General features: G+C 30.5%; 1 protein-coding gene across 2 annotated transcripts in view; it reads left to right on the top strand.

The window, feature by feature from the left end:
* The window catches only part of LOC115879386 (proton-coupled folate transporter), a 109297-nt gene that overhangs the window by 68030 nt on the left and 26047 nt on the right, over positions 1-15220 (top strand). For both annotated transcript variants that reach the window (XM_030896180.1, XM_030896191.1), the window contains exons 3-4: positions 1478-1738; positions 14158-14580. In XM_030896180.1, coding sequence (XP_030752040.1) covers positions 1478-1738; positions 14158-14580 — 684 coding nt within the window. The remainder of the gene's footprint in view (positions 1-1477; positions 1739-14157; positions 14581-15220) is intronic.

Here is a 15220-nt window from a genome sequence, read left to right as displayed (position 1 = left end):
TTGAGCGTTGTGCGACCATTTTAAATGTCTAGGTTTCGCATGCCTAGGTCATTACTGGTAGTACACATTGATCGAATATACAATCATAGTGATACAATATAGGATAAATTATATTAATAGCCTCACTATGCCTTTACTTTTGAAGAAATATGGATGTTTTTATTAATGTTGTTATCGTACCTATTATGTAACTAAGAATGACTTTGCATTGTTGGTGAGGTAATAAATGTTCAAAGTCCTTAAACAAGTGATTATTTCATGACTGGTTAATTTTTTTTTATTATTTCATGGTATATGATTTGCTAAATACAGAACTGAACCTTAAAGTATATTTTTATTTAGTAGAAACACATCCAGTAACATAATCTGATTTAATGTATACTACAGACCACAGTGTTTTAAGTCTGACTGAAGAATATTTTTGTAATTTTCGAAAATTTGATGGAGAGAATTCAAATACCTGTATATACTTAAACAGAAATAATCAATTATTAAATAAAACCTACAAAAATAACAACAAAACGAATAATACAAATAGACAGCACTGTAAAAAAAAAGAAAAAAATTAGTCTGTGTAAAAAAAATATCTTATTTTTTACGCAGGTCTATTTTTTCTGTTTAATTAATTTTTTTTTACTATCCGCTAGGTTTTGATATTATAGGTTCCTTATCCACATTAAACAGTTTTCAATTTATTTAATTTTTTTTTAAAACATATTTTTTTTAGACTATTACGCTAGACTAATGATTTCCGACATTTTGATGGCTAAATTGGGGAACAGCTATAACCACTATTGAATGACTTTCTATTTTTTTTCGTTACATGCGAAAATATTATTTTGTAACAAATAGCTTTTTACTACAAAAATCCTAAAAAATCTCAAAAATAATATATTAGGGTAGGGAAGTTCTTCGTTACTGTCCAAAGTAGTGATGTAAGGAATATCACTTTTTATACATTCGCAAATGCAATTCATCTGCTTTTGTTTTTTTCTTTGATTTACTTATTATAATTTTCTGATTTTATTATAATTATCAGTGCTTTAAGTAATTCAACTGAAATTTTTAGGTTGAAATTTACTGTAATTGCTACATATTTTAATGCTAAAAAAGTGTTGACAGATTCACCACGGACGTGCAAAATTTTGCTAGTTATGGCTCATATGTTTTTTTTAGAAAAATATTCTAGTCCCTGGTGAATATTTCGACACTCTTTTAGCATTAAAATATGTCGCACTTATAGTAACTTTTATCCTCAAAATTTAATTGGATAGAGCACTTGAATGAAAATTATAATAAATAAAGAAAAATGAAGATTTTAACTCCCTGTAGCTACCAAACAAAGCAGAATCGGATATATGTTGATATAAAAATATAAATACATAATAGATTTACTCAATCTAAAGATTTCAAAAATGATTGTGTAAATAATAGTTTAGTAATACAAATAAAAATAATCAACGTGTTTGAATTTCAGAAAACTACACAGTAGAAGAAGAACAAGTACAACAATTAGTAGCTTCGATGGGAGTATGGAAGACCATTCTCCAAAGTGCACTTCCCGCTTTTCTGATCATGTTCGTGGGGTCATGGAGTGACAGGTGGGGCAAAAGAAAACCCTGCATGATTCTGCCCATCGTGGGTGAACTGCTCACGTCCATAGGACTCATAGTTTGTACATATTTTTACTACGAACTGCCCATGGAAGTGGCTGGGTTTGTAGAAGGCCTTTTTCCAGGTAAAGTCATTGTTTTTTTATTCTATGAATTTTTATATAATCTATTTTACACTCGTACAAACCATAGAATGTAACTCCACTTTATAAAACATAAAAATGTTGTCAGAAAGTGTTGATGCTAGAAGACTAATTTAAAATAGTTGGTACTACAACAGGTGGCACTCAGTGATTAGGTGTTTGCTGTTTCCCTATTTTTCTCACAGAAATCTACATCCGCCGTTGTTTCTTAATTTCAATCTACTGAGATTGTGCTTACTTAAATCAACGTTGTAAGACCTCTAAGAGAGTATTTTAACCATTGGAGGATTCCCATTCCAGGTTATGGATGGGGTCTTCCAGAGCTTCTTTCTTGAGTTCCGCTTTAAGTTGATTTCCACTTGGGAAGCAGAACGGTTCTGATCCAGTTAGTGAATTGTTCCCTCCTTTTCTAGCTAGATAGTTTGCTTTTTCATTACCTTCTATCCCTTGATGGGCTGGTATCCAGAGTAGGAGAACTTTATTTTCTTTGTCTAATTTGTTCACATTCTCTAGACATTCTTTGAACAACTTCAAATTGGTTATTACTGAGTTGATCGCTTTTAAGGCTGCTTGACTATCGGATAAGCTAGCTATTTCTTGTTTTCGATAGTTCCCATGTTGGTTAGAACGATATAGTGTAGATTTCTGCCTGAGGGATGCTGGGGTAGGTGCCTATTGGTTCGGAATATTTAGTTTTCTGCCCAAATACTTTTGTACCTGTTCCTGCTTTAGTCTTGGAAGCATCGCACATTATGGGATGGTATTTTAACAGTAATTTAAATCAATAATGTCCTCCTAATTTTAGAGGAGAGAAAAGAAGCGGCACAAAAAATATGTACACATTTAGCAAGTATATTCATGCGTTAATATGATAAAGAGATAACAATAATATTTGTTGGGGAACAATAAAAATCAATCTTTCGTTAAAAATTTTACGAAAAAATACCATGTATGTATACAAACCAAACCAAAATGATGTATTAAAAGTATCATTTACTTAAAAGCAAGAATGGAGTTAGCAGGTTATATACATATATATATATATATATATATATATATATATATATATATATATATATATATATATATATATATATATATATATATATATATATATATATATATATATATATATATATATATGTATATATATATATATATATATATATATATATATATATGGGATATGTATATATATATATACTATATATATATATATATATTAGTTCGCGGATGCCTCGAGCATGCGCACTAAAATTTTAACGAAAATCAACTTTGCGGACAAAAAACTGACAGATTAATGATTGTTGTTCTCTGTTCCATCACGATGCCGAACCAGCTTCGTTACTGTCAAAAGTGTTACTGAGACTACTGCAGAAACTAATTGTCATGCGGCTCTAGAATACTGGAGAAACTCACCCCTGGTTAGAATCAAAATATATTTTCGTTGTGAACCACAGATAACAGAACTAATTTGTGAACCATTTTTTTTACATAATTTCTGTATATTTTGTGTAGAAATTACTAAGAAATCAGTAGTAAGAATTGAATTATTTCTTTGTAGCGTCGATTTAAGTCTTAAGCTTTTTTTATAGAAATGGATGACAATGTTATTTTCATGATGAAATTTTTTGACATATCTACAGAGAGTGAGCTAGTCATTCTAGTGATGATGATGAAAATTTAGAATTATTGTTAGACATTGATCTTCGCCCTAAAAACGCACATTATTTAGGATCAAACTATCCCACAATACATCAATGAGCTCGCAGTGGATCTTTCGAGTAAAGCGACATGTCGCAATGTCTATAGCTGATAAATTTGCAAATAGTATTTATTACTCAGTAAATCGTTCAGGCCGTTACGGAAAATTGAGCGCTCAGGATGTCATTTACATATTTCTTTTGTATCTAATTATAAAATTTCTCGTGTGTAATTGTTCATAATCATAAAAACATTTCCTTTCAACCTTAAAAGCTTTCAGTTTCGATCAAACTGCAAGTTATCGAGATTTAGGGGATCGTTTTGATGTGACAATAAGCACAATATTTCGTATTATTAGACGAAGTTACATATATTGAGCAATTTTCTCTCCGGAAGTGATAACGTGTTTAAACTAGAAAAAAAAGGACATTGCAGCTCATTTTAATAGGAAGGGTTTCCTGGAGGCTATTGGAGCTATAGATGGATCGCATAAAATTGATAAACCTTCAGATGACCCAGATTCATACATGAATAGAAAAAGTTTTTATTCCATTCAGGTAAGAAAACCTCTAATATTTTGTTTTTAGCAGGCTAAGTTAGTATTTTTAAGATTCAGGCAGTCTGTGACCACAACTTACTAATTCGGGATATCTATAAAAAAGATTTCCAGGGTCTGTACATGATAGCCGCGTGTTCCGAAATTCACCATTATGTGCCACACTACAACAAAAATGTGTCAACTTTCATCTATTGGGAGATAGTGGATATCCTCTTTTAACCAATACTACACCATTTAGGGATCGTGGTGAGGGATAGGGATCGTGAGTACTAACACCATTTAGGGATCGTGGACAATTGTCAAGAGCTCAGACTAACTACAATGTTGCTTTGGCTACTAACAGATATATAATTGAACACTGCTTTGGGCTGCTTAAGCAGAAGTATAGGCAATTGTATCATGTTAAACTTAGAAATGTACGTGATATAGTTCATTTATCACTATCAAGCCTGTTGTGTTTTGCATAACTTAGCACTGAAAAGATGATGTGCCTTTGAATCAAAATGATATTGGACACCAGAATGAAATTGTTTTGGGTGACCTTTGGGATAATAATGTTGAGGATCCTGATGAGATACCTGATGATAGAAATGGTGTGAAAAACGAAATGATATTGTAAATATTTTAAATATAAGGTAAATCTATAATTTGGGACTACTGGATAAAATTTCTATTTTTGTAGATTACGAGTTTAACTAGTATTCTAACCATTATTCTCGAATTATGTATAATTTTAATAGTAAATGTTAAGGTAATACATATTTGAGTCTTTGTGTATTAAGTCAATTTAATAAATGTTTAGTAATCACCAGAGTGTTATTTTTACGATCAAACTAACTCCATACTGAATTAATATAATTCTATTATTTTAGTATCTATAAAAATAAACGACATAAAACATTAAATAACATATATAATATATTAAATATAACAAATTATAATTATTTTTTTTAACTGTGGAACTCCATTTGTTGCTTTAACAACTGATTTCTTTCTAAACCTGGGCCAATTTTTTGTTTTTGGATTTCCATTTTTAACTTTCAATTTGTATTCGTTCTTTGTAATATGTTCTTTCTGTTCCCTTATTTTGTCCAGTATTTTATTACGATTAATTATCGTTGATTTCTGTTTTTTATTTCGTCACAGGTTACTGATGAAATAGCTGTATCATCTAATCGGTATGGTGTGAAATATCACCTTTTATCTGCAAAAAATGTTTTTTACTTCTTCAAGAGGTGTCCTACTGTTGGAATCTAGCAGTATAAGTGGATTGACATTTCTTTTCTTTTCAAATATTTTGTCCATTTCGTCACTAAATTGAGTGCCAGGGAGCTACATGCAGGGTTCAGTCTCCAAGTTGCTAAACTTTGTGAAAAGGATAGGACTGGAGAATGTAATCTAAGGATCAGAAGAAGACCACAATAGATCTGAGAAGGTCGCAGTGGATCAGGCCGAAAGCCACCTCTAAGAATCTAATCTAATCTAATCTAGCAGGTTATCACGTTTCACTGACGATATGTGATTGTCAATAAAAGTTAGTTATTCTATTCAATCACTCTTTAGGACACTGTGTATCTAATTATAAAATTTCTCGTGTGTAATTGTTCATAATCATAAAACATTTCCTTTCAACCTTAAAAGCTTTCAGTTTCGATAATACGTTAATTATGTCACATTTTGTTGTTAAAAGTAAAAGTAAACAAATGCGTAAATAAAAAAGTAACGTATGTGAGTGTCATCTAAGAGACCGGTATTCGGTGTTTAAATGAAAACAAAGTCAGCTTTCATACTTTCCTTTCCTAGGTAATGCATATAAGAGGCTATTTACATACTGGGTGTGCAAAAAATCGTGAGCAAAAAAATATGTGCAATCTATTGCATATAGCTGTTCATTCAATCAATTTTGTCTTCTATATTCTATGAAAGTTATTCTATGAATGTGCTTCTATATTCTATGAATTACACTATTGTATTTCTTTTTTCGATTACACTATTGTATTTCTTTATTTAAGAAGTATCTATAGCTTATGTAAATGTGCTATACTTACTGTGAACAACAGTTACTTTTCACTTATTTGCATATATTAAAATTATTATAAATATGTAAGTATTTTGATTTTAAAAAGTTTTTAGTGCCGGTGGTCAGTATCGCTAGAATGACTGCAGTAAACCTGAGGCAAGGTTATACACAGTATTAACAATGGATTTGTTACAATTTATTTATTATATAATTATTTTTTCTTCCCTTTGCAAAACCGAATTAGATATTTGTTTTAATATGTACGCACCTTATTTTCGTATGAAATTTCATCTATTGTAAAAAATTAATGGGAATGAAATAAAATCCTATTTATTGGAAAAATACTATTTTTTTAAAAGTAATTTTAGTCTTTGTGGCTTGGTAAAGGTCTTGTAAAAGTCTGAAATAATGTTATTGCAAGCGTCTCGTGTCTCTACCTTTGTTACCGTTTCATTTTATTAAACAGTTAAACGTTAGTTATAGTTGAAAATATCTTTACTTGGTTGAGGATGTGAAGAATTAATTAATTTGATTAAATATATTAACGCACCTACAGTGTTTTTTCAACAAAAAGATGTTAAGATGCACCAAACACAGACAAACACATGGGGCATGCTCGTGATCATTAAAGCTTGATTTTCATGCATCCATAGACTTAAAATAAAATATAGACTGAGCATCTCATTCATAAATAGCTGGAACATGCGGTCAGACACTGTCTTGTTATTGTTGTGTTATTGTTTTAGGTTATAACGAGTGCGACACGAGCGATAGATAGGTTGTCTCTGTCGTAACGGTCGTTCCCTGACGACTCTGCCGAGAAACACAACACTGTCTTTCGTTTCTCAAGTACACCTGAACTCTCCGTATCATAGCCGGGTAATTTTTTTATTTGAAGCTATAATTAAATTAAAATATATCGTATTTAAACTTTTTTATATTTTATTAAGATTTAGGACAGGTTTTTAAATAAAAGTTTAGAAAAATACAATTTAGAGTCCAAAAGGATAAAATAATAAAATACACGTTATAGAAGAAATTTTATAATCGAAATTAGGTAATTTTTGAAATTAATAATAATTATTAATTTTAGTCAAACATTACAACCCCTAATATAAATCAAAACAGGATCTATTCCACAGATATAATAGAATCGGTGACAGGGAGAGAAAAAAAATATGATTAATTGTAATTTTTTCTGGCTAAGTGATGTCTTATTATGTAAATTAGAAAAACATAATATCTGTTCCATTAAAGCAAGGAAGGTGATAGGAAGTGGATAAAATAAAAACTTTATCATTTATTTAACTCGGTACTGCTTCTTTATTATACCGGGTGCGTCTCAAAAGTGGCTCATCCCCATAATTTTTATATTTTCAAATAAAAAACAAGATTTAGTATGTTAGTATATGAAATAAAAAATTGTACAAACATTTTAAGATTGACGCATTCAATTGTTTTTGGTCAATTCCTGTTTCACCGGAAATGACTATAACTTTTAATTTTTAAACGGCACCCTCGATATATTTCTACTTTATTCGATAGAAAAATGACACTCTGAATAGAATGACATACCATATGTCAACTTTTGACATTTTCGCATATGGTTTAATTGTAATTGTAACACGCGGTTCATGTACAATTTGAATCGAAATACCAAGTGTGTGTATCAATATATTCATAAAAAATGCTTTTTCCAAATATGCTAATGAGTCACCCTTGTTCCATTTGAAAAAATTGACATATTTATGATTAAAAATACGATTTGTACATCTTTTAACCGGCCTGGACAAGACATGAAACCTATTAGACGATCAAAACTATTTTTCCAAGGCTCCTTGATTAAAACTTAGTGGATTGAAAAAACTGGATTGAAATTTAAAATAGGATATGTTTTTTAAACGACAATGTCAAAAGTTGACATATGATATGTCATTCTATTCAGAGACGAATAAAGTAGGAATATACGAGGGTGCCTTTAAAAACCAAAAGATGTAATCATTTCGGTGAAACAGGAAGATACCAAAAATCAATTGAATACGTCAATGATATAATTTATGTCATATACCTACTAACATACAAATCTGTTTTTCTACTGAAAAATAAAAAAGTTATAGGGTGAGCCACTTTTGAGACGACCCGGTATATTAAAAAACATTGTTTCATAATGTAATATCATTTTAAAATTCTTGTATGTTATTTTAGATTCTGAAGATAATTTTAGAATAAACCGGAATATATTTTTAGTCAAAACATTATTAATTATTAACAGGGTTATAATTATGATTTTGTTACAATGTAAGTTGGTAAATAATGTAATGTAAAGAAAAAAATTCAGATTTTACATTTTACTAAAATATTATCTAAATAAGCGCCTTTCTACAACAACGCACTGACTCCCAATGGGTATTGAGAGTTGCCTACCGGTCAAAAATCGTTTCAAGACTTAATTTTAAGTCAAATTTCTTGCAAATTTGGCACTGGCGAACCATATTTTATAGTTTTTGAACAGAAAAAAGTCAATAAAATAAACACTTAAGGACTACAAGCTAAGAAAATGCGTTAATACAGCCGGGGAGATAGCGGCAACAAAGCTTTACCGCACACGTGCGACACGTACTACAAGGTAATAAATGAATGAATAGGCTCCCTATTCTAATCGGTTTTTGTCATATTGTAAGAACTTATCCTTATTAAACAGTATCCGAAATTATAATTTAGTAGTATAAGGACTATTTAATACATCTATGGAATATTAAAACCTACTTTATTAAACTGTAGTATTAATATCTCAATATATGTGTGTAACAAAATCAAAAATATTGATAATATTAAAGACGTGACAACATAGGCTGGATGAGGACCTTTCGGCCTGTACCGAAGAAGTAAACATGTTACGGGTTGTTTGTCCGCGTTGAGATGTAAATAGTGTAGTCTATATTTTATTTTAAGTCTATGCATGCATCCGTTGATACGATATTAATTTTATTGGTAGAATTTAAAGACTTTGATTGGTTAGAAAATAACGCAGTTTTTAAATTTATTGCATTTTCATGCCTCCGTTTATCGGATATACGTTGGTGTTATTTTATATTTTCGTTTCCATAACGATTTTGCTATTTTACATATATTTTTATTAAGGTTAGATTAAATTTGTCAAAAAAGTGTCAAAACGTCCGTTATCGTATGAACGGATCCGTTGACGGGCTGAAGTAAAATATTACGGATGAAAAGTAGCGCGAAAACGCTATGACCAATCAGAGCACCGTCGGACCAACGTATCAACGTATAACCATGGTACAAAGAAAACAAGGTATGATCGATAGCGGCTCCAATTTCGTTAAGTTTGCGCATACCACCTGTGACGTCATACGCCATACAAAAAATATCCATATTGTTCAATTGCCACTAATAAAAAAAGACCTAAAATAGGGAGAATTAGGACATAACCCCAAAAGTTATGTCAAATCATCGAGCTTGACATTTGTAAAATTATTTTCACATTTATTTATGTCATCTGTTTGACAATTTGAAATTGGCGCGCGGAGCTTGCCGACCAATGGTGCCGTTTATCACCTGTGACGTAGTGACCAACCTGCGCAATATCATATCTTGTATTCTTTGTATCATGACGTATAACGGATGCATGAAAATCAAGCTTAATATAGTACTATTCTTTTAAAAGTTCCTCAATATGGCCGACCTAGTTACGAAAATTGGTAATTTTTTTTTAATGAAAAATAAGTTGGCGTTAGCGAATTCAGAAATTGATTTACTCTTTGGTTAACAGTAATATTTTTCAAGATTGTCAAGTTGACGTTAAAGTTAGGTTATTAGGTGGTTGTCATAAATAAAAAATAGATTATTGAAATTATTTAATAAGAATAAAGGTATTTTACCGCAGATCCGAAGAGATTTTACTTAAAGGTATTTTATAAACTTTCCCAGTGAGAATATTAACTCCCCTGTTTCTTATATTTCAGTTAAAGGGACGTAAGAACTATAGGAAGTAAATTTTTGTTTTCATGTTTTGACGATATCTGAGAGTTCCCTAGAATTATCAAGATTATTGAATAATTATAGTTGTTTAATAAGTGAAATTAATAGAAGACTTGGAAATAGGATGATGCTTTTCATGTTATAGTTGATAGATCACCCCATTTCTCTTTTTTTATTTCAGTACAGTTAATCACAAATTGAATTGATGTGTGCAAAAACAGCTATATATTTTCAAACATCTTATTTAAATAGTTCTTTATACACTGTTAAACTGTATCAACTACAAAGTATTTAGCAAAAAATTATAAGGTAATAAATTTTGTAGATATAATTTATGAAAATTTATAATATATAAAGATTAGAACACAATCCTTTGAAGGACAAAGAAATACTCAAAAACTCATTAAATATACTTTATTAAAAATAACAACATACAAAAACATTCATGCAAACTGTAATAATCAGAACATTATCCACATTATACCTTTTATTAAATTTGTGTTCCTGTCAGGAAAGCCAGAAATGTTTGTTTAAATATTAACTTATTTTAATTTGCCAGAAACACATCAGAATATATCACAACCACAACTATAGGTTAATCAGTACTAAATTTTATACCTAGTAAGTGATGCGTTAACTAACAAGTATAGGATAAAAAACAATTATTAATATAGAGTGTACTATACAATGTCCTGCTTATTTATGAAATGACTTTCCCTTCAAATGTGAGGAATACCAGTAAAATAAAACATAATTTTTGGTTTGGTTTGGTGTTTGATATTCTAACAACATCTATTACAAACCTTAAGTGCTTTTAGTGAGTAACTGTATTTTTTATTATTCTTTGTGTATCCTGTAAAGTAAAAAATATATATTTCAAGAAATATAAAAACAATGCAATAGATATCAAACAGATTCATAAAAACTACTTAAAATTATTGTACATAATTATATATTTCAAGTGTTATTTGATGTTTGGTCCCATTACGAACATTACCTTATTTAGGTCTTCTCTACTAACTCAACTTTTAAACCTGTTTTAAACCTTCTTTATATTTTCAAACTGATTTACAACAATCTGCCCAATGCCCGCGCTGTTTCCTGAAATATACGTTTTAATCTATTTATTATCATATAGTACATATTACAAACCTGAAAATTACTGATACGACAGAAACTTCTCAAAATAATTAGAGACCTTTTTTACAAACATCTGGACTAATTTATTTTCACGAATTTGTGAACGAGTCAATATTTTCTAATAGCGTTTTTGCACACACATTTGAATATCTTCCAGCCTATTCGTCAATTCTTGATCGGGAAAAGATTATTTATAACTATATAATTAGTACTGCAGGTTAAATAAAAGAACAAAATCAAGTAGAATTTGTGAATAAAAGCTCAAAAAATAATGAAAATATTTAGAAAGACGAACCGTAAACGTCAATGTCAGCCAAGTGTCAGAATTCAATTGGATTTACCACAGATTATCAATTTGAACGATTTGAAGTACAGTCGATTCCAGTTTAGAGATTTTCGTTTTTTAAGCCTTCCATACTGAAGTCCGCCATATTGAGAAGTTTTAAATGAATACAAGTATACTACAGTAATATAATAAAATATTACTGCTGTATTAAGCTTCATTCAGAACCTCGCAACAGTTCGCGGTAGTCTGTTGTATCCACAGAGAAAGCATAATATTTAGCTTATAAAACAATAAACAAAAATTTTTCTTGACGGATGATAATCAAATGCCAAAATGACATTCCTCCCATATTTTGAAGTATAATTAGTGGAAAAGTAAAAAATTTGGATGGATTGGGAAATTTGGATTAAGGCAGGAGGGCAATATCTATGTTGAAGGGATCAAGGAATCTCTAAAGCTAATAAGAAAAACATATATAATACGGTAGTGAAAAGCATAATAACTTACGGAAGCGAAGTATGGCAGTTGAAAAGCGGAACAGAGAACATGCTATTAGCGACCGAAATGGATTACTGGAGGAGATCTGCTGGAAAATCGAAAAGAGAACAAATAACCAACGACAGAGTAAGAGAGATTATGGGAGCAGAACACACAATTGTGGATGACATAAGAACAAAACAACTCATATGGTTTGGTCATTTACAACGAATGCTCGATCACAGAATACCAAAACAAATTTTACTGTGGACACCTGGAGGTAGAAATAAAAGAGGAAGGCCTCGACGAAGTTGGAGGGAGGGTGTGGATAAAGAACTAGAAAATAGAGAAATACCTGATGATCTCTGGCTAAATAGAGAAGAGTGGAGGTTAGGTGTCGGAAAACGTCGTAGAACGTTCTGAACCGACTTATATATATATACCTAGTAACAGTTTACTTAAGTCAGATGTATCCACAGAAAAAGCCTAATAATTAGCTTGTAAAATAAACTTTTTATTTTTAACCACCATTTTTCTTGACGGATGATAATCAAAGGCCAAAATGACATTACTCTAACTACTATTAACTTTTTCTACTAATTGAAAATTGCTACTACTAATTTTGACGTTCTGAATGCTTACTTTGAAATTAGAGGAACGTATTTCTATGCTAACTTGAAACCACTAATTTATTCCACTAATTTCGAGGTTCTGGTGCATCTTGGCTTTGAATAAACTGTAGGACATCTTAAGTATTAAGGATATTTTCTTAAGAACGAAATTTTATCTACTAATATCAAAAATTAACAATCTACCATGCACAAAATTAAATAGAATAATGAAAACTCTTTATCGGTATGAAATACAGTAATATTGTCGCAATAATTAAATTATAAGGCTAATAACCTTCACTTATTTAAATAAACGATTGTTATTACATGAAGAAAATTGCATTTTATTACTTTTTTATGTTTAATTAAGAATTTAAATTTATGCAGCAGCTGTAAGAAATAAGTGAGTTTTTACTACTATTTGCATTAATCAATTTATTATGAGCATTACAAGTTCATAAATTTTCTTAACAATGTAAAGAATATATTTAGTAAGACTTATGATCCATTAAATACGTCTATTTTTATTTTCAAGATACTTTTTTCTATTTAAAATTAGAACATTTTAGTAAACCATAATTAGTAGGTAGTAGGTAAATCTTTGTTGCTACAGGATCAGGTTTTTTAAGATGCCGCGGAATCAGTTATTTTCGGTACTTTCAGTACTGACTAATTTTTCTTCAATGGTGGTGCAGTTTATCAATCAGAAAGCAAGGGATGGTTTTTCGAAATAAAATGGATAGAAAATTGATATTTTTAATGAAAATATTATCAAATTATTAAGTAATCAGTCATGAAAAAATTAACATGAACACAAGTAAGGAAAAAAAGATAGGTAACTTAAATTTCACATCAAACAACATAAACCAACTTAACTGAATTTGAGACTAAAGTCCTAAAATATTGAATTCAAAATGCAAATATCTATTAAAACATAACATAATAAATATTATAGGAACTTCAAAAGAGAAAAGAATCAAGAACAATAAGAAATAGCATCATTACTTATTTAGAAGAGTTTGATTTCGACCCCTATAAAGCATCAAAGGACTTTCTCACATAACAAAAAAATTATTTTTTATTTATTGTTACCCAGGCCCGGTTCTGTGATGGCCAAAAAGATCTAAACACTAATTGGTAGTATTAATTAGAGTTTCCAAAACCGTACTCAAATATTTTCGTTCAACGATTGTGGAGTTCGTCAGTTAGCAAGCAAGGGATGGTTTCACAAAAGTAAAACCGATAAAAAATTGAGTTTCAAATGAAAATAATTTTAAATTATTAAGTCATGAGAAAGTTAACACGGACACAAATAATGAACACAAGCGAAAAAAAAATGAAAACACATAGGTTGCTTAAAAATTACATCAAACAACATCAACAAACCTCGAAACCAACTTAACTAAACTAGAAAAAAAAACTTAAACAAACAAAATAAAGATCTATAAAAACAATTAAAGATCTATAAAAACATAGCACAAAAATAATATTTTCGAGTCCCGGTTCTTTCGGTACTGGGATTTCCTGGTTCTGAACCCTAATTGGCTATCTCCAGATTTCTCCACTTTCTTAAATACTATTACTGATAATTGTGTCTTTTTTCAGCAATGACCGGTGGCTGGTTCACCATGTTCATGGGCGTTTTCAGTTATATCGCCGACGTCACCACGGTCGAAATGAGGACGCTTCGAATCGGGATAGTGAACGTGTTCTGTTCCCTGGGGATTCCCGTGGGGCTCGCGCTCAGTGGCGTTCTGTACAAAAAAATCGGGTTCTACGGTGTGTTCTCCATATCTTCAGTGTTGTACGTGATGGCGATCTACTACGGCTACACCAAGGTGAAGGAACCGAAGAAGATCGACATTCCGGTGTTGAAGGATGTGCCGTGTGCGTTTTTGAGGGATTTCTTCGATGTGAGGCATCTAGTTGATACCTTCAAGGTGGCGTTCAAGAATGGACCGAATAACAGGAAGATGAAAGTGATGCTGCTGATGTTGGTGGTGATGGTTGTTATCGGACCAATGCATGGTGAGTTGAAAAATAAATCGTTATTTTAATTTTTTTTTAAATCCGTTGTATACAGGGTGCTACAAATTATGTTAAATTGGGTCAAAGTTTCGCTTTGGGATGTTCACAAAGATGCCATCAAAAATATTTGAAAAATTTCAAGGATTGCTGGGTTTTTTGGAAAAAAGGATTTTTTGAAACTAAATTTTATTTTTTACTGACGTTACTTTTTAGAAAATCAAAAAACTAATTGCACATTCTCATAGCCACTTTATTAGGACTATCTGATAGTATTTTTAGATTTTCAAATTACGTGATAATTTGTGAGATACAGAGGCCAACTTAATTTTTTTAAATACGGACCTGCAATTTTTATTTCAGGTTTTGAAAGAACTCGGTCTCCTGAGTACAATGATATCCCACACTTTTTACTTTTTTCTGTTTCGGACTTTTGAACACAATTTATTTAAACTAATTTCCTAAAGTCCGGCTCTGTGTTTTTTTAATATTTAATCTATTCATCGTTACAATATGGGGGAGAAGGGGATATTACTTGACGGCATTTATAAAAGTGAAATCAATATATCTCAACATTTACAATAAAGAGTACAAAATGCATTCGGAAGTATAAGAAGAAAGTTCAAAGAGCTATAAATAAAAT

The sequence above is a fragment of the Sitophilus oryzae genome, unplaced genomic scaffold, assembly GCF_002938485.1.
Source record: "Sitophilus oryzae breed Bouriz unplaced genomic scaffold, Soryzae_2.0 scaffold_1067_pilon_pilon, whole genome shotgun sequence".
NCBI lineage: Eukaryota > Metazoa > Arthropoda > Insecta > Coleoptera > Curculionidae > Sitophilus > Sitophilus oryzae.
This window is presented reverse-complemented; position numbering and strand designations above follow the sequence as displayed.